This window comes from Neovison vison, chromosome 9 (genome assembly GCF_020171115.1).
Source record: "Neovison vison isolate M4711 chromosome 9, ASM_NN_V1, whole genome shotgun sequence".
NCBI classification, from domain to species: domain Eukaryota; kingdom Metazoa; phylum Chordata; class Mammalia; order Carnivora; family Mustelidae; genus Neogale; species Neogale vison.
In genome coordinates, this window is record NC_058099.1 from 96,213,580 (window position 1) to 96,233,752 (window position 20,173).

Genomic DNA, 20,173 nt, shown 5'->3' on the forward strand with positions numbered 1-20,173 from the left:
ATGTCCCAACAGATGAATGAAACATCTTTGACATCAGAGTAGCCATCAAAGATTCCCATTTCGGGCACCTGGGTGGCTCAGTGGGTTAAGCCGCTGCCTTCGGCTCAGGTCATGATCTCAGGGTCCTGGGATCGAGTCCGCATCGGGTTCTCTGCTCGGCGGGGAGCCTGCTTCCCTCCCTCTCACTCTCTGCCTGCCTCTCCATCTACTTGTGATCTCTCTCTCTGTTAAATAAATAAATAAAATCTTTTAAAAAAAAAAAAGATTCCCATTTCTTTTGATAAAATTAATATTTTTTTTCTAAAGATTTTATTTATTTATTTGACAGAGATCACAAGCAGGCAGAGAGGCAGGCAGAGAGAGAGAGGGAAGCAGGCTGCCCGCTGAGCAGAGAGCCCGATGCGGGGCTCGATCCCAGGACCCTGAGATCACGACCTGAACTGAAGGCAGCGGCTCAACCCACTGAGCCACCCAGGCGCCCCTGATATTAATCTTCTAATAAAAGATTTTTTTTTAAGTAGCTACCACTTCATCTATTGCCTGTTAACTCGGTGTCATTTTATCTGTGAGAGTGGAGACAATTCTGATCTAAAAATCAGGGCGTCTGGGTGGCTCAGTCGTTGGGTGTCTGCCTTCAATTCACGTCATGATCCTGGGGTCCTGGGAGCGAGCCCCGCAAAGGGCTCCCTGCTCAGCGGAAAGCCTGCTTCTCCCTCTCCCACTCCCCCTGCTTGTGTTTCCTCTCTCTGTCTCCCTGTGTCAAGTAAATAAAATCTTAAAATACTGATCTAAAATTAGTCTCTAGGAGTTAGATGGGCAACATTCTCATCCAGTTATACCATTAATGGGCTCTTACCAGTTCTGCATAAGCTCATAATGTCCTGTAACTTCTCTTTAGGAAAATTGGGTGTTCTTTTAGATTAACATTCCTGTTCCCATTTTAAAAGTGAATTAATACGCTGTCCAAGGAACATGGAGTCTGGTTTAATAAGTGGATTTACTTGCAGGATGAAAAAATTGTTTGTGGGTTTAGGCAGAGCGATCCTGAATTTAACCTTCGGCCATTTTCAGAGAAAAAGAAGATGTCAATATACTGTTCTCAAGATCCGTCATGTATTTCAGTTCTTAAATTGATGTGGGGCAGAGATGTATTTGTCAGATTTAAGGTCAGACTGTTCATTTCAGCTTTATCACTGTATCATATACATTTTAAAAATTCCTGAAATCCTTTGCATCCATTTCCTGTCTCTAATAGATACTGTGTACCATTTCACAGGTCTCCAAGAAGCGGACTCAGAGAATAAGTATTTGCTCGCTTACTCTGTAAGGTGATGGGGGCATGGTTACAAAAATGAATAAATGTTGATTATGAATTGCTTAGCATCTAATAATGAAGTCAAAACCATTCTCATAAGCCTTAAAGAATTAGACTTGAAGTTTTTTCTGAGTATGAAAATGATAAAAAAAAATCTTGCATCTTTCCCCTGGTTTCTTAAAACACCATGATTCTTTTCAAATACTTAAGAGTCCTTTGGTAAAATACGAAACATCATCAAGTTGATTTACTTTGGTAAATCAATTTGTTAAATCAATTTGATTCTGCCAAAGTGCAATTTGGTGTTAACAGTTTAACTTTACTCAGTGCTAGATCTATGGAAAAACTGTTGGTCATTAGTAAGTTAAAAAACCAAACCAAACACCAAACAGTGGGGTATGCACTCTGTAAAGCATGTTGGCTTTTACTGTGTATTAAAATTTTTAAACTAATAACTTCCAAAATCAAAATCTTGAGTCACAAAACGAAGAAAACTATTTCTTTTGTTGATGGGAAGATACAACTTACATGTTTTGTTTTGAAAGATTTTATTTATTTACTTGACAGCACAAGTAGAGCAGCAGGCAGAAGGAGAGGGAGAAGCAGGCTTTCTGCTGAGCAGGGAGCCTGATGTGGGGTTCGATCCCAGGACCCTGGGATCATGACCTGAGCTGAAGGCAGCTGCTCAACCAACTGAGCCACCCAGGTGCCCTACAACTTAACATGTTTTAAGCATGTTTTAAAATACAAATTTATTCTTGCTGTTGGTTGCAGGTATTAGAGCAATTTAACCTTCGGTCTATAATTACCATGATTTGTTGTTAACAGGTAAGTTTTGTCACAAACTTGGAGTGTCCAAAATAGTTTGCTGGGCGCGCCATTTTAAGTACCTGGGGGAGAAGTAGCTCTGGGCTGCGGCTCAGAAACTTGAACATCTATTTCAAACGAAATTAAGAAAATTTGTGGATGGTACTGCTAGTTTTCCATTTCCCACAGCACCTTCTGTTTATGGAAAGTGTACCAAAGTAACTGTGGTGTTCTGGAAAGTAGGAAAGGGTTAAGGAACTGTCCTTAGCCTTCCAGGATGGTGGCTCCACCGAGCCATGGCACTCAGCTCTAGCAGATTTCCAAGTGGCACCTAAATCATCACGATGGCGTTGAGCCGGATGAGCCCCCAGCAATGACAGCCTTCATCAGGATGGTCTGAGAACAGCTCAGTCAAGCATAAAAAAAGTTTTCATTTGCTTTACTAAAGGAAAAAATCGTGCAGGCATTACCCAAAGTAAGAGGTGTATGTGCATAACTTTGGGTGATGGGTTTTGGGGGTAGGGAGGGAACGGTCACGGGGAAGAAGTCTTTCATTTTCAAAGCCATGTTCTCCTACCCCTCTTGTTGGTTTTCAGATCTGCGTGTGGTAAGGCCAGTGTGCTGGCAGTCTTCTAGCGGGAGATCCAGCTTTGAATGAAACCAGCCTGTGTGCTGTTGTCCACCAGTCAGTAGAGAGCAGCCACCAGTTCAGAAGTCAGGGAGACATTGGGGCATTAGAACAGAGGCCGGGAAGGAATGGGCCCTGTGGAATGCTGCAAGCAGAGTAACACCCACAGTTCTCAAGGATAGTTTTATTGTAGTATATTAATATTCATGTATGCCTGGTAACCCAGTGATAATTCATGAGCTTACTAGTTTTACAACAGTTTTAGAAAGCACATTAACATTCAAGTAAGGCATTACAGAAAGTTTTGTAAAGAATTAAATGTGTCCTATAATCCTTTTTTAAAGCCTTGGTCCTTTCTGAAAGATCAACATTAAATTTTTAAAAATCAAAAGAAAAGGTTTTCCCCCCACAAAATACATAACCACTTGCTGGTATTTCACTTTAAGTGCCCGGGATAACGTGCGCCAGACGTTCAAAGGCAGCTATTAACAGCTTGAACGAGGACTCGTCGCACTGGTTTTAGCACCGAGGAAGAGTCAATAGGCCAGTGAAGATGTCGTTGCGTTTCTCCTCCACCTCTCCGTGCCCCACTCTTCTTACCAGGCCACAGGACAGAAGCCTGCATCCGTGTTGCCTCACTAAGAGAGAAAATCATCTTCACTTTTAAATGGCTACCTAACGTACCACACAGGCAGAGGGCTCTCCCTGCCCAAAGTTGAGGTGGTGGGGACACGCGCAGGTGTCCACTGCTTTGATCAGCAATGGGATTAGGAAACCCTTTTAACTGCTACTAATTTGATTGTTTACTAATTCTGATTGTTTACTAATTGGTTGTTATGTGTCCAGGGAATTCTCCCCAGGCGTACCTGATTCTACTTCTGAGGACCAAGAATGCTTGCTGTACTCAGGACCATGGGTTTTCTTTTCTTTTCGTACTTTGTTACTCATCACTCATGAGATCTTACACAGTGATCAAAATGAGAAATGGGCAAGTAGATCCTAAAGCACATATTTCTTAACCTGAGAATTCTCCTATATGCTGATGTAATATAATTTTATAGCAGACTGAAAATTCTGAGTAAACTGAAGGTTTAACAACACAATAAATACAGTATATATGGCCAAGCTTACAAGTTTCTTAGTGTAAAGGCAGCAGTGAATTTGGATCCTGAAGCTAATCTGCATACGTAGTTGTTTGTTTTCTAGAATTTGAAAGACATAGTGTCTCACAAAACCATGTACCACAGTGCTAACAATGCTGGGGTTTTTGGCATCAATCTACACACATTTCTCTAATAAGATGCTTTACCAAGTGATGTGAAAATTTTTTTTTAGCTTTTCCAGAAAAATAAGAAAATTTTATCAACCACTTTTCTGAACAAAAGTTACACGACTACCGATTACTCTTTTAATTATCTTCTAGAAGATTTTTCCAAAGTTAAGACATCTGATACTTTTTTAATTGCACACCGATAGAAGGTATCTGGGTAAAACACACTAGACCAAAAGAAGTATCTTAGTATCAGACTCATTTGACACATCCTTAGTTTCCAAAATAAAATCAGTGGAAGTGAAACTAGTATAATTGTCAAAGAATTCATACATGCCAGTCTCAGAACAAGGAGCTTCTAAATGCACAGGCGAGGAATCCCTGCTCGTTTTACTGGTCATGTGAACTTTTCCTCATGGAGTAACTGATGCTTTCTGGTTCATCTGTGGAACTTTTGTTTGTAGGAAAGCATAGACATAAGGCCAGATCTTGTCAGTTTCTGTTCCAGAGAAGGTTTCCAACACACCCTTTTTCCTAAAGATGACAAAAAAACAAAACAAAACAAAACAACAAAAAAAAAACCACGAAAACAAACAAAAAAACCAGGTCTGACTTTGTCTGATGAGCTCTTTCAAAGTGATTTCCCCCGAACCCCCAGAGAAACAACTCAAATCTTGGGTCGTATTAGAATACTTCCAAAATCAAACAGAGTATTAGTCAAATGTTTAACTAGACCGACAAGGCAAAAATGTCAGAAACAAAAAATTTGAAGGTGTTCCTGCTAACAAATTCATGCCCCTAAGCAGCATTGTATTATATACTTTGTCATAAACCCATACTTTTCTATTTTTTTTAAAGAGTGCTAATTTTTATTTATTTATTTGACACAGAGAGAGAGCACAAGTAAGCAGAGCATCAGGCAGAGGGGGAGGGAGAAGTAGGCTCTGCTGAGCAGGGAGCCCGATGCAGAGCTCCATCCCAGGACCCTGGGATCATGACCTGAGCCAAAACTGAGAGTCAAATGCTTAACTGACTGAGTCACCCAGACACCCCAACAGTGGGAGTTACTTAAAATTAAGTCTTAATTAATTAATTAATCTCTTAATTAATCTCTCCAAATTTTATAAGGTATCATAGAGGAATGCTTTTGTCCTCAGGGAAGCCTCTGAAAATCAAGTGAAAGGTTGCAGAGCAAAGACTGATTCTGTTTGTGGAAAGAAACCAGAGTTCCTCGGGTGCTCTTGGGCACACTTAAAGACACTGTGTGTGAGCTGGGGGAGGACGGCAAGCAGCAGGAGGAATGCCAGAACCTCTGGAGGGAGAGTGTGTTCTGAAAAGCAGCCCTGGGATTCTGATTCTGCTCACCACTGTACCCCCAGGGGTAGAGACATTGGCAGCTGGTGTGGCAGCAGCCCGTACCAGTCTGCCTTGGGGAAAAATGAAGAAACACAATAGGAGACACCATAAAAACAGTTTTTATTGCCATTTCCCTCAAAATCAGAAAGAGGAAAAAAATAAAGCTAAGCAAAAAGCAGGAAGCATAATCAAGTATTAGGAAGTAGTCTTGCAAGTGGGTAAGTAGACAAAGCCTAGGGCCCCGTGTTTGGAAGCCTACTACCAGTTTGGAGATCCGGGCTGTTACTTTACTTTCAAACATACAGTGTTATCAATGAAATAAGGAATCTGAGCTTTAGAAAGGATTACGTGAGCTATTATATTTAAAACACTGAGCACACACTCCATAAGCGGTCCCATTTTGCAACTGACCATTTCCGTAAGCCACAGGACACAAGTGAAACTAAAAGCTAGCTTCGCCATTGCAAGCCAATGCCTCTCTCTACTGATCACAGACTGTGCTCACTAGACCCCTAAATCCACATTATCATTTTTTTAAAAAACTCTCCTCCCCCAGCCGCTGTGTGGGGTTTGAACTCAGGACCCTGAGATCAGGAGTCGTGGATGCTCCACCCACTGCGCCAGCGAGGCGTCCCTCACATCATCATCTTCTGTTAAGAGTCACTTAACAGTGATCCTCGAGCCACGAGGAAGTCGTCATGTGGAATATTCCAAGGGCCAGCACAGCTTGCCCATAGGTCACCACTGCATCTATGCGGGAAGGACCTGTGAAATGAATCTATATAAAGAAGACTTTATAGAGTATAAAAAGAGATGCCATTTCATCACTGACTTTGTTCTCTGAAGAACAATCCCGAGCTGGAAAGAAGCACCATAATGCTTTACAAGATCACGTCTCAGCTCAAACCGAGAAAATCTACACCCTGATAGGATTTACTGTTGGATCCAGATGTGTCGTGTGGTCAAGTCTAAGAAACACATGGTCTAAGTGTGAGACTCTGGAAATGCCTGAAGGAGGCACAAGGGTTTTGGACCTTTCAAATGGCAGGGAGGAGACCGTGAACCCTGAGAATGTCTGGAAGGGCACACCCAAATTGAGTAAGAGTCCGTTTGAGGCTATATTCCAAACAGGGGGTTAGATCTTTACTTCATGTCATCGGATGGCACTACCACTGAAGGAAAGGGTCTGCAGGGGATACTGGTTTAACACGGACCCACGGATGGCGCCAGTGAGCCAGGAGCGGCTCTTAAACAAGTGGCATCTCACCCAGACTGACAGAGCATTGGAGCAAGTTGAGAGCATGGAATCACAAGAAGCTGTCGTTTTTGAGAACTTCGATATGCACTGAAAACAAAATAGATCGCGGGGTGACTATGCGATGTATTTATAGGGCTGCTGCTGTATAGGTGGGCCTGGGATCTTTCTTCTCCCTCTAAATACGTTATGTTCCTTATCAGGAGGATTTATTTTGCTAAACAATTTGCTAACGTATTACTCAAATTACAAAACAACAACAACAACAACAAAAAACAAAAAAACAAAAAAACCCACCCAAACCCAAAAAACCCAAACCCTATTTTTGTTTCTTTTGAATATAGTGTTTAAAATAGAAGTGCAAAGTCACAAGGGAGCACATTACTGAGGGCACAAGTGCAGGAACCTATCCAATCTGAAAGCTGTCCCTGGATGGACATCTGTCATTTTCATTTCCCTATAATAAAACCAGTCTCACCTACAGGTCCCTATAAGAGTAACAACCTCGTGCTGTTTGTTAGCACAGACCTAATCACTCTGTCTCACTGCTGAAATGCTAAATGTCTTAAAATGTTTTAAACTAACAATGCTGATTACCACCGAAATTGTTGCAAATACCACTTTTCTGTTTTTGGGTAAGCCCAGCCTTAGCTCTACATGCCGGAGTTTAGAAGGAAAACTTCAATTCATGGCAAGAGGGACTGGAAGCCTGGAAAGACTAGGGTTTCTCCTGGGGTGCCTGGGTGGCCGAGTCGGTTAAGCGTCTGCCTTCAGTTCAGGTCATGATCCCAGAGTCCTGGGATGGAGTCCTGCATTCAGGCTCCCTGCTCACGGGGGAGTCTGCTTCTCCCTCTGACCTTCCCTCCCCCTGCTCGTGCTCTCTCTCTCTCAAATAAAATCTTAAAAAACAATAAAAAAACCGAGGGTATCTCCTAAGATAGGGACCTGGATCATAACGCTTCCTCTCGGCAGCCTTCCCAACGCTCCTCCCCACTCCTGGAGAGAAACAACCCCCATTTCTGCTGGTGTGAGCTGGTTTCCTCTACGAATAGCCTTGCCCTGTTTGGATCAGCCCAGCAACAACGCACTCTTCCTTCTGATTCCTTTCGAACAGGTAACAAAACCGTGTTTGAGAAACAACACCTTCACCAAAACCGATCCGTGAGATTGTGTGGAACTCTCCCCACTCCCCAGCTTCCAGGATGGACGTGATCAGAGGGAGTGGGTGCCGACTCCAAACTCTTCCTGGCAAACAGGCCCTCTTTTCTGCTCAGTAGCTGAAGTGGTAAGAGACAAGCGGGGATGCTGGGGGCTCACACAGGGACAGCCACCGAGATTGAAGCCAGCACGGAAAAGGAGCTGACGGTGACCAAGGCCAGAGGACGCCCTCTGAACACTTGGATCCAGGGTCTACCTTTGGACTTTGTACTTAGAATTAATTCCCCTTTGCCGAGGTTAGTGTGAATGAGGCTCCTGACTGATAGAAGCACATAGTCCATAGTATGGAAACTACGATTTACCCAGCTCTCTGCCTCACCCTGGGGTGTGAGGTGCAACTTCCTGGGGCCTGGCCTTGACCCCTGTGGACCCGAGTCCGCAGAGTAAATAAGAACAGCAGCCACCGGGGTGCCTGGGTGGCTTAGTGGGTTAAGCCGCTGCCTTCGGCTCAGGTCATGATCTCAGGGTCCTGGGATCGAGCCTCGCATCGGGCTCTCTGCTCAGCAGGGAGCCTGCATCCTCCTCTCTCTCTCTGCCTGTCTCTCTGCCTACTTGTGATCTCTCTCTGTCAAATAAATAAATAAAATCTTTAAAAAAAAAAAAAAAAGAACAGCAGCCACCACCGAGTGATTTACTGGTACTGGGGAAGACTTTATGTGGATTCTCTCAATCCCCTTTACAGCCCTATACAGGAGGAGCTGTTTAATACTGCTGGGGACTTCACACATGACGAAACTGTGGCACAAAGGCTGAATGAAGACCGTGCCCAGGGCCACACACACAGCCGGTCACCTGCAGAGCCAAGCTCATTACAGAAACCACAGACGCATAGTAGCAGCCACTGGAGAAAGTGAACTGCCAACTTCCTTGTAATTTCACTGTCCAGAAAGTACTACTCTAGAACAGTCTGGAGGCGATGGCTGCAGAGGTCACGGCATGTGCACCCATCACACCACCACTGGTGGCAGCCAGCGATGACACAGCGTTCACGCCGCAGCAGACCGGTTCCAGGAGCCACTCCTAGGAACACACTCTTCCCACCCTCTATCCTTACCCCCAGTTAAGCAAGGGGTTAAGACCGAGTTGACCAACAAGGAACTGGGACTTGACCTTGGGCAGTCAGGATCCAAGACCTGCTCCAGCCACAGCACTGGGCTGTCTTGACACAGAATCACTGTTCAGTTAGTGAAGGTTATGAAGGTAAAGGGGCATGCAGTCACTCCTCCGTGAACAGAGGTCAAGATGGAGCAGGCAGACTGCACTGAGCCAAAGAATGATTCACCAACATTCCCGTATTTGTTGTGGGAAACAAGCAGACAAAATGGTGTTCAAATACAAGTTCTAAAGACTATTAGTCAAATAAAGGATGTGAGGCTGGGCTGCCACTTGAGGCTTCTGGGCCTCCAACGGCAAGGGTGGCGGGCACTAGCCGACTTGCCTCCCCACCTCCACAGCAGCCCTCCGTCTACCCAACAGCAGACTCTGGGGGGACTCCCCACTCCAGAGGGTGACTCACTAGCTATTCCCTCCCAACCAGGAGCTGGTTCCAGAACGGGCAGTAACCTAGGCCTACAACAGTCAGGACAAGGCATTCCCCGCCCCCAGGGGCTGGTTTGAGTCGGCGCCACCTTCGTGACGTGTGGGGCTTTGTTCACTTGGCGGAATGCTGACCCCTCAGCCCCCCCATGAAAAACAGCCCCCGCCTGTTCCTGGCAGCTGTGTGCAACCCGGCAGGGAGTCTAAGGACACAGCCAGTGCAAAGCTCAAAGTATGGCAAAACTCTGACCAAACCTAGTGGTGACTGAAGCCCCATCAACCTTCTGGAATTCTCTGTTACATAAGCTAATAGGCTTCCCATACTGTTTAAACCAATTTGAATTGGATCTTCTGGTGTTTCGCATTTCAGCTTTAAAGCACGGATAATCGAAACCTAACTTAGTGCTTCATCATGCAAGAGAAGCTCAGAAAAGCGACAAACTCACTGGTAATATTCCAGGACCGGCTGAGTTTGGACTTCATATGCCTTCAGTCTCTTGACAACTGTCTCTGGCTTGTCATCGTCACGCTGAATGAGAGGCTCCCCAGTCAGGTCATCGATGCCCTAAACAGGAGTTACAAGAGGCTGGGATCAAACATCTCATCTTCGAAGCGTGTTTTTAGACATCCCTCTGCAGGCACCAAGCACACAAGCGTGCTTCTAAGTAAACAGAACCAAACCCAAACACAGACCATCATGACGCAGAGCCCTGACAGCCCAGTTCTTTGCCAGTATCGGTCCTCGGAGTTAAAAAGCTTCCTAAAAGCAGCCTCTCAGTAATCTCAGATGTATACAAGATGATCAGCGAAAGCCTGGGATTCCCAACCGTAACCCCTACATGAGCCACAGCCATCACTAATCCTTCTCACCCCAACTCCTAGCACACTTCGCGGCATGGAGCAGGAAGTCCGTAGATGCTTCCGAATGAGTCACAAACCCCCATTGTTCCCGCGGATTCCCGGACCAGCAAGCTGAGCGCCCTGGACTGGTCCACCGCACCACGGGACCTGAGAACATTCCCCCGGAGCAGATGTCCTAACACCTCCGCGAGGGCAAGAGGAGTCGGAGGCCGTCTGTGGCAAGGCAGTGACTCACCACAGCTTTGGGAGGGTTGAATTCGATGTTGTAGACGCGGCCGCTGGCTGGATGAATCCAGCGCGCAGTGAGACGCTGCTTAATGACCTCAAAGGGCACGTTCAGATTAATCACTGTGTCTATCTGATAAGCTCTATCCAGGGCTTCTGCCTGTGGAAGTGTCCTTGGAAAACCTTTACAAATTAAAGAAAAAAAGAAGAAGAAGGAGAAGAAGAAGAGGAAAGGAAGGTTGGGAGCGGGGAGAGGAAGAGGATTAATGAATGATGAACGATCCGAAAAAAAGCAGGAATACAGGGCAGGCGGATCAGAGATGTAGGGCAGCTATGATGGTGGTTAATTTTATGCATCGACTTGACTGGACCCGTGGGATGCCTGGATACTGGTCAGACATTATTTGGGGTCTGTCCGTGAGGCTGTTTTTAGGTGAGAGTGACATTTAAATCAGGAGATGGAATAAAGCAGATTGTTCTCCCTGATGTGGGTGGGCCTCCCCTAAGCCGGGGAAGGCCTGGACAGACCAGAAGGGGGGACCCTCCCCCTGTAAGGGGGGAGTTCCTCTGTCTGACTGCTCTGAGCTGAGATACTCAAAAGTCTGAGGCTTTTCCCACTTCAGACTCAAACGGAAGCCAGCTCCACCTGGGTCTCAAGCCCGCTGACCTTCAGACTGGAACCTGACTGACCACCCAGCGGTTTTCTGGGCCTCCAGCTTGCACACTCGTCCTAAAGATCTCGGGATCTGTCAGCCTCCTCCATCCTGTGAGCCAATTCCTTAAAATAAATACCTCTCTCTCCAAAAACTAGAAATCAACCTCTCCTCAAGGATCCCACCACAGCTCTGGCTGGGGCAAGTTTACAGCAGACTGCAAATTACTTTCCACCCTTCCTTCTCCCTCCTCAGAAAATATTCTCCGAGGAGGGGGAAGGATCAAATCACAGCTGGAGGGAGGGTAGGAATCCTGCGGTCCACGGCTGCCTTTTGCTTCAGAGGAAGAAGCAGGCCCAGAGAAGGCGACTGGCCCGAGGCCTCAGGGTGGTGAACGGTGGCACTCGGGCCCCCCAGCCACCAGATGGGCGTCTGTAGCCACGAGATGCCCTTGCTCTGCCCACACGCACCATCCCGCCGGCTGAAATGCTCTGACACCACTTACCATCCAACAGCCAGCTGTGCTGCGCCAGTCTCTTCAGCTCATGAAGGGCCAGCCGAGTCATGACGTCATCTGGGATGAGCTTCCCTTGGTCAATGAACGTCTTGGCTAACACACCAATTTCTACAGCAGAAGAGGAAGGGAAACACTCTCAGCAAGCGATCTCGTCTCACCCCATTCCAGGCCCCCAGCAAACCACCGGCCTCGAGAGGACCTCCGGATGGCACCGTCATACAGAAACGTGCATTGTCAACTTTTCTGATAAAAACAGAAGTTACGAAACGATCTATACCTATTTCAAATTCCCAATTTATAAAAATATGTAAATGCAAATAGAGAGACAGAAAAAATAATAGAAAGCTACCGACACCGGGTTAACAGCCGTCACCTCTGTGTGACAGAAGTGGTTTTTTTACTCTATCTGCACTATTCTGTATTTTGGTAAATTTTCTAATCAGAAAAAATGTACAGGATACTAGAAATTATTTTCTTTTTAAGTAAGGACCTGAAATAGTCATGATTTATAAGTGGCTCAGTGGAAGTGCTGGCTATCATGTTACTGTAGAGATTCTTCTAATCCTCTAAGACAGACGCAGCTGTCACATAATTCAGTTTTTGGCCAGATTAGCACAGTGTTCATAGGACATTTTACTGAACGCCCTGGAAAAGATTTAAAGGACAGTTTAAAAGTATTACCCACAATCTGATGTCATTCTTACCCAACAATATTTTGATCTGTTCATCAGTTTTCACCAAACTATTTAAACTGTATTCATTAGGAATTGTGATACTATTGTAATCTATGTGTACATAGGGTTGTTGTTGTTTTTGTTGTTTTAAGTAAGCTCCACACCCAATGTGGGGCTTGAACTCTCAACCCCAAGGTCAAAAGTTGCACATCTACCAACTGAGCCAGCCTGGCGCTCCTGGTGTATGTATAGTTTTATGTCCTTTTTTCATTTAGCATTATTTTGTACATATTTTTCAGTGATCTTATATAGTCATTTTTGGTCAACTATATAACACTCCATCAACATATAACCAAGTTTGATATATAAAACATTATCACAGCGGGACTGTTGGGACATTTAAATTATCTAAATTGGGGGCGCCTGGGTGGCTCAGTGGGTTAAGACGATGCCTTCGGCTTGGGTCATGATCTCAGGGTCCTAGGATCGAGCCCCACATTGGGTTCCCTGCTCAGCGGGGAGCCTGCTTCCCCCTCTCTCTGCCTGCCTCTCTGCCTACTTGTGATCTCTCTCTCTGTAAAATAAATAAATAAAATCTTTAAAATAAATAAATAAATAATCTAAATTGGTCTTGGGTTTGCCCTACTACTGCTACTTTTGAAGATCTTAACACCCTTTCTTCTTTTTTCTGTTTTTTGAATTTTTTTTAAAGATTTTATTTATTTGATAGAGGTTTCAAGTAGGGGGAGAGGCAGGCAGAGAGAGAGAGAGAGAGAGAGAGGAGGAAGCAGACTCCCTGCTAAGCAGAGAGCCACATGCGGGGCTTAATCCCAAGACCCTGAGATCATGACCTGAACCGAAGTTCAGCAAAGTTGTAGGACACAAGATCAATAGACAAAAAATTTAGCTTTGAACAGTCTGAAAAATAAAATTAAGAAAACAATTCCATTTACAATTACATAAGAATATAAAAATAAAAATCTTAGCAACATATTTTTAAAAAGAAGTGTAAAATGGGCCATCTGAAAACTCCAACATTGTTGGAAGAAATTAAAGACCTAACTACATGGAGAAACATCTCATATTCATGTATTAGAAAAGTTAATATTAAGATGGAAGTAGTCAGGGTGCCTGGGTGGCTCAGTGGGTTAAAGCCTCTGTCTTCAACTCAGGTCATGATTTTGGGGTCCTGGAATCTCTGCTCATTAGGGAGTCTGCTTCCCCCACTCTCTCTGCCTGCCTCTCTGCTTACTTGTGATCTCTGTCAAATAAATAAATCTTAAAAAAAAAAAAAAAAGATGGAAGTAGTTTTGGGACACCTGGGTGGCTCAGTCAGTTAAGCACCTGCATTCAGCTCAGGTCCTGATTGATCCCAGGGTCCTCGAATCCAGTCCCTGCGTTGGGCTCCTTGCTCAGTGGGGAGTATGCTTCTCCCTCTGCCTCTGCCTGCTGCTCCCCCTGCTTGTGCGCTCTCCCTCTCTCTCTCTCAGACAAATAAATAAATAAAATAGTTAAATAAATAATAAGATGGAAATAGTCTCCAAAAATTACTAACAGATTTAAAGCAATTCTATCAAAATCCCAGCTGGTGTCTTTGCAGAAACTGAGAAACTGATCCTAAAAGTCATACGAAAAAGTAAGGGACCCAGAACAGCTGAAACAATCTTGAAAAAGAACAAAGTTGGAGGACACATGCTTTGGATTTCAAAACACCAATCAAGAATGTGCAGTACAGGGATAGCAGTAGATATACAGATGAATGAACAGAACTGAAACTCCAGAACCAACCCCTTACATTTACCATCGACTGGTTTTCAACAAGGATACCAAGACAATTCACTGGGGAAAGAACACTCTTTTCAACAAGTAGTGCAGGGACAGCTGGATATCCAGACAAGAGAGAGTAAAGCTGGACCTCAGCCTCACCCTGTATGTAAAAATTAGTTATCAATCACAGATCTTAGGGTAAGAGCTAAAACTACAAAACTCTTAAAAGAGAACATAGGCATAAATCCTCATGACTATTCATCAGGCAATGGTTTCTTAGACATGAGGCCAAAAGCACAATCAACCAAAGAAAAAATAGATGAACTGCATTCATTAAAATTAAAAACCACAAAGAACATGTGCTATGGTGAGTGTCAGGAAACGTGTAAGCCTGACGATTCACAGACCTGTAACCCAGGGGCAAATAATACATTATATGTTAATAAAAATAATTAAAAAAAAAACACAAAGAACACCACAAAAGTGAAAAGACAATCCACTGAATGGAAGAAAATGTTTGTAAATTCTTTATCTGATAAGGAACTTGTATTTAGAGTATCTAAAGAATTCTCACAATAAAAGACATAACCCTTACACAATAAAAACCCATTTTTAAAAACGGGCAAAGGATCTGAATGCAAAAAGCAGATATACCAAAGGCCAATAAGCCCATGGAAAGATGCTCAACCTGACTAGTCATTAAGGAAATACAAATGGAAATCACAATGAGATACCATTTCACACTCACCAGGATGACTGTAATCAGAGACAGATAATAACAAGAATAGGAAAGAATGTTAAGAAATGGAAACTCCTCTCTATTGCTGGTAGAGTTTTCAATGATGTAGCCAAATTGGAAAAATACTGTGGCAGTTTTCAAAAATGTTAAAAAGAGTTACCACCTTAACTAGCAATTGCATGTTATGCCAAGGTGTACACACACACACACACACACGACAAATTAAAAGACAAGTACACAAAAACTTGTACACTAGAGCTGAAAAGTGGAAACTCAAATGTCCGCCAAGTGAGGAATGTATAAATAAAATGTGAAGTATCTAGACAAAATTACACCACTCAGCCATACAAAGAAATGAAGTAGTGGTATATGTTACAAAGAGTATGAACTTGAAAACAAGTCCACCAACTCATGAATGGATAAATAAAATCTGCTACATCTATTTGATGAAATACTACTCAGCAATAAAATGGATGGGGAACCAATACACACTGGGACACGGGTGAACCTTGAAAATGTCAAGCTAAGTGAAAAGAAGCAGACACAAAAGACCACATACTGCATGAGTCCATTCGTCTGAAATGTTCAGAAGAAGCAAATCAATAGAGGCAGAAAGTCGATTGGGGTTGCCAGGGGCTCAGATTAGGAGTGGAGGGGAGACAGGAGTGACTACAAATGGGTATGAGGTTTCTTTAGGGGGTAATGAAAATGTTCTAAAATTGACCGTTGTAATGGTTCCACAACTCTGGGCATATTTTAAAGTCCAATAAATTGTAAACTTCAAATGGGTAAAATAGATGGTATATGAATGAGATCTCAATGAACCTATTAAAAATGAGGCAATCCTTACAAAAAGCACTATTATGAAAGGAACAATACAGTATGACAGTTTGCTGTCATTTATGTAAGAGGAAAACCAGAAAAGAACAGGTAACATTTGGTTGTATACACATGAAATAGCTCTAGAAGGATTTTTCACTAAATGCTCTTTTAAATTTTTTGGAATTCCAAACCATGTAAATACACTGCTTCTTATAAATCGGGCTTTTGGGGTTTTTTGCCTTTACAAAAATAATTGGCCCTTTTGTCAAAACCATTAGGGGGGCCTATGCTGCACAGGTGTATATAATACAAGTTTTACTAGGGAATCCTGGGAGCTGACAGAGACTTTGACTATCATCTACTGAGTTCAACTTCCCCAACGTACAGATGAGCAGAGGACATTTGAAAGGATCAGCTATCTAGTGCAGGGTTCCGTCTCTGAGAAGCGCTAAACCACAGGCAGTTTCTCAAACTTTGGGCAATCCCCCAGCAGCAACCTCACGATTTCTGCCCACAGCGAGAACATTACCAGTCCAAAAGCGACTGAGCTTTTCAAACTCACAAATTCTGAGGTTCATAAAATGAAGGCTTGGTGCGTTCACTGCTTTCCAAATAGCCTTTGAAATAAAGAGATTAAACAACTGTGCCCACCAAAAATGATCTGCCGACCGTCAACACTGCATCAGCAAAGTGTCTAACTGATGCTTGAGGGGACCCGGGTGTTCACCCCTGTCTCCGGGTGCCTGCTGTTTACAAATGAGCGAGTTCTTCAAGCCCTCCTGCACTCAGTTGCTCATCTTCAAACCAACAGGCTGGCCTAACGTCTTTAGAGTCAGGCTCCAGCCTCCTGACTCCGGGATCGTGCCCGTCACCACGACTCCATGTCTGGTCCTGCCAACAGATGGCCTCCTCTGTCCAGTGTCTTTGTCACATCCTCTGGGTTGATTTTTAAACTTTAGCTCTAAAATACAGCTCTAGGTTATAAAACACAGCACCGTCAGGAAACAGAGGCTGGAGAGTAAGCTAGGGCCCTCCTTCTTCAACCCTATTTGACAGGACCACGTTTACAGAAATGCCACACTCAGGATTTCATATTGGAAGGAAGTAAGCAGGGATGCTGCCAAGTGTTGATGAATAAAGACGGTCATAACAGTATTTATTACAGCAAAGAATGGTTAACAACATAAATGTCCAATGATGGGAAAACGCTAAAATTAAGTATCATTTTGGGGGCACCTGGGCGATTCAGTCAGTGAAGCTTCTGCCTTCGGGTCAGGTCATGATCCCAGGGTTCTGAGATCGAGCCCCACATCAGGCTCCCTGCTCGGCGGGAAATCTGCTTCTCCATCTCCCTCTGCCTGTGCCTTACCCCGGCTTGTGCCAATGCTTACTCTCTCTTTCAAATAAATAAATAAAATCTTAAAAAAATATACAAATAAAAAAATTAAATATCATTTTTATGACTGCCTCATGACGTGTGGCCATGCTCACAATAAGTGACAAAAAAGGTATATGAACAATCATTTAGAACGCAGCAATTTTGCAAATACATACAAATGCAACAGAGAGAAGCAAAGAAAAAGCATCTAAGGGACTAGAGGGTTAATTGCTATTGTCTCCCAGTGGTGGAATTATGAGGATTTTAATTCTCACGACATGTTTTTCTACCTTTATGATAAATATACTTTAATTTTAGTATCAAAAAACATGAAAGAGTATTTTTTAATAAAAGACTACAATGCTTTTCCGGCTCTGATCCTGTGGGAAATATCCAATTCCACTAAAAAACAAAACAAAACAAAAGAACAAAAGAACAACAAAAAAAAAAGAAGAGAAAAATGTTAGAAAAGTATTTATTGAGAATATATTCTTAATCCTGAGATACAGAACATCTGTAATAACAATCTTCTGATATCTCCCCAAACTCTACTTTGTTTTCTTTGTTAAAGAACTGCTGTTTTTAAAGACCTTTTAGAGAAGGAGCAGGCGCCTGAGGCTGAGGCGAGCTGGACTTCTTGCCAACGGATGCTCCCCTCCCGACCCTCTAGTCTCCCTTTCTCCACCTGGAGTCAGAAAGAGAACAGTGGGCCTGTCTGGGGATATTAAGGATAAACAGGGCATTGTTTCTTAATTTTGAAAGAAGTTCACGTCATTGGCTTTCAATTAAATTTTTTAAAATGCTTGGGTGAGCCTGGTGGTGGGTAGTAAGGAGGGCAGGTATCAAGTGGATCGCGTGGAGCACTGGGTGTGGTGCATAAACAATGAATCTTGGAACACTGAAAAAATAAAACTAAGAAAAAAATGCTTTATGTTTTCACAAATCAATGGCACCTTAACTTCCTGCTAAAAGTGTTCCTTAGGGGCGCCTGGGTGGCTCAGTGGGTTATGCCTCTGGCTCAGGCGCAGGTCCTGATCTCAGGGTCCTGAGATCAAGTCCCACATCAGGCTGTCTGCTCAGCAGGGAGCCTGCTTCCCCGCCCCCCTGCCTGCCTCTCTGCCTACTTGTGATCTCTCTCTGTCAAATAAATAAACAAAATCTTAAAAAAAAAAAAAAAGAAAAAAAAAGAAAAAAAGTGTTCTTTAACCACACAGTGATACCTCACTGCTCAGTTATTTTTCAGAGACTCTCTTAGGCATTCTTTAAGCCTTCCCACTTTGGATAAACTTACCCCCACCACGTGCCGGGTTGGAGGCTGTTTACTGTTACCAAACTACTTAAGAATGTTGCATCAAGAACATTTAGCAAGCAGGCCAAACAATTTAACCTTCTGAAGAAGTGTTAACTGACCACAGAAGACAGTATACACTGTATGTTTCTTAAAAGATCAATGTTAGAAGAGAAAAATAAAAGCACTCATTTGCTAGACTCCGTGCCGTGCGGATTGAAAGAACTCCAAGAGACAAACTAAAACCACTGAGGTGGTTCTTTTTCTCGCTTGTATTTTAAAACAGACAAAAACCCCACCTAGAAGTGATCTAGATTCAGCAAACAGATGCCTATACAACCATGAACAGGATGCAAAGGATTTTTAAGTTCTGATGTGGAAAAATATCCTAGATACAAAGTGAAAATATGCTGGTGCAGAATACATACATAGTATGACTGCATACTGCATAAAATAAGGGCGAGATACGTGTGTGTGTGTACACACAAATGGCTCGGACAGTAAGTGTGAAACTCTTGGTCTCAGATCTCCCTGTTGTGAGTTCAAGCCCCACGCTGGGTGTAAGAATTACTTTAAAAACGTATTTTAAAATCATTAATAGAAAATTTAAAAAAATGAAAACAGCTTTCTTAACATATAATTTGCTTAACATAAAATTCATCCATTGTAAAGTATAGAGTTCGTGGGCTGGATTTGGTGCTGAGTTTTAAGAATTTATTTGGCATGAGAAACGAAACAGTCGGGGGCCTGGCTGGCTCGGCTGGTTGAGCGACTGCCTTTAGCTCAGGTCATGATCCTGGAGTCCTGAGATCGAGTCCCGCATTGCGCTCCCTGCTCGTGTTCCCTCTCATGCTCGCTCTCTCTCAAATAAATAAATAAAATCTTAAAAAGAAAAAGAAAAGAAATAAAACAGTCTTTCAGATAACTATGCACAAGAATAGTTTTCCTGTCTAAGACATCTCTGGGGTATCAAAGTTCTAGGCCAATTTTGTGATTGCAGCGAGCACAAATAATAGCCGGCCTTCAGATTATGGAAGAATGGGTGGATCCAGAAAACCCCAGCGTTTAAACAAAGCTAAAGGAAGCGCAAACCCTTCAGGTCAAACTTCAGCTCTCCAGGTGAAAGGGCACGTGGAGCACAGGCTGCAGATCCTCAGGGAGCAGAGCGACTGGCCCGGGACGCGCCTCTCAAACGAAGCGCAGCAGTTGACTCTAAACTCTGAACTTCGAACTCGTCCTAACTCTCCCGTCTTTTCCCCCAGTGACCCGCCCAAAGCTGCCCCGGAGCCTGGAGCTTTCGGGGCGCAATGGCTCGGCTGCCTAAGATCTCTCCCCTGGGCGGCGGGAGGGGGATCCCGCCTCCGCATCCCTGGACCCGCCTCGGGGAACCCGCACCCCGGGCCCCGCATCCCCGGACCGCATCCCGGGGCCCCACTTTCCCCAGACCCGCATCCCCGCCCGCAAACCCCGGCCCGGGCGACGGCGCCCCGCCACCTCTCCGGCCCCGGCTCCCACCTGTGCCCCGGAGCATGTTGTCCCGGAGCAGGTCCCCGCTGGAGAGGTGCTTCAGCGCGAAGTGTTTGGTGATGCGCGACGACACGGTGCCCTTGCCCGAGCCCGGCGCCCCCATGATCACCGCGCGCAGCAGCCGCGCCGACGCCCCCATGGCGGGAGGGAGCGGCCCGGGCCGCGCGCGCGGGGGACTCCGGCCTGGCTGCGCGCTCGCCGGGCTGCGAGGTGTGGCTGCGGGTGCGGAACCGGCCGGCAGGCTGCGCAGCGCGCTGGAGGCGGGCGCGGCGCCCGGGCGCTCCCGGAAGTGAGGCGACGGCCCCCGCGGCCGCCCCGCCCGCCCCGGCCGGCTCCG

General features: G+C 44.6%; 1 protein-coding gene across 1 annotated transcript; it reads right to left on the bottom strand.

Annotated features, from left to right (window-relative positions):
- Positions 1–2,919: 2,919 nt before the first annotated feature.
- Positions 2,920–20,028, bottom strand: AK3 (adenylate kinase 3). The gene is made up of 5 exons (XM_044265990.1): positions 19,825–20,028; positions 11,630–11,749; positions 10,482–10,654; positions 9,832–9,950; positions 2,920–4,554 (listed from the first exon to the last, which is right to left on the bottom strand). The coding sequence occupies exons 1-5, from the start codon at positions 19,973–19,975 to the stop codon at positions 4,434–4,436; spliced, it is 684 nt and encodes a 227-aa protein (XP_044121925.1). The 5' UTR covers positions 19,976–20,028; the 3' UTR covers positions 2,920–4,433.
- Positions 20,029–20,173: the final 145 nt, after the last annotated feature.

Coding starts and splice junctions, on each gene's coding strand:
- AK3 (XM_044265990.1), bottom strand. CDS start 19,975: ATGGGGGCGTCGGCGCGGCTGCTGCGCGCGGTGATCATGGGGGCGCCG. Junction 11,750..19,824: donor CAACATGCTCCGGGGCACAG/GTGGGAGCCGGG, acceptor CTTCTGCTGTAG/AAATTGGTGTGTTAGCCAAG. Junction 4,555..9,831: donor CCGGTCCTGGAATATTACCA/GTGAGTTTGTCG, acceptor TGTCATCTTTAG/GAAAAAGGGTGTGTTGGAAA.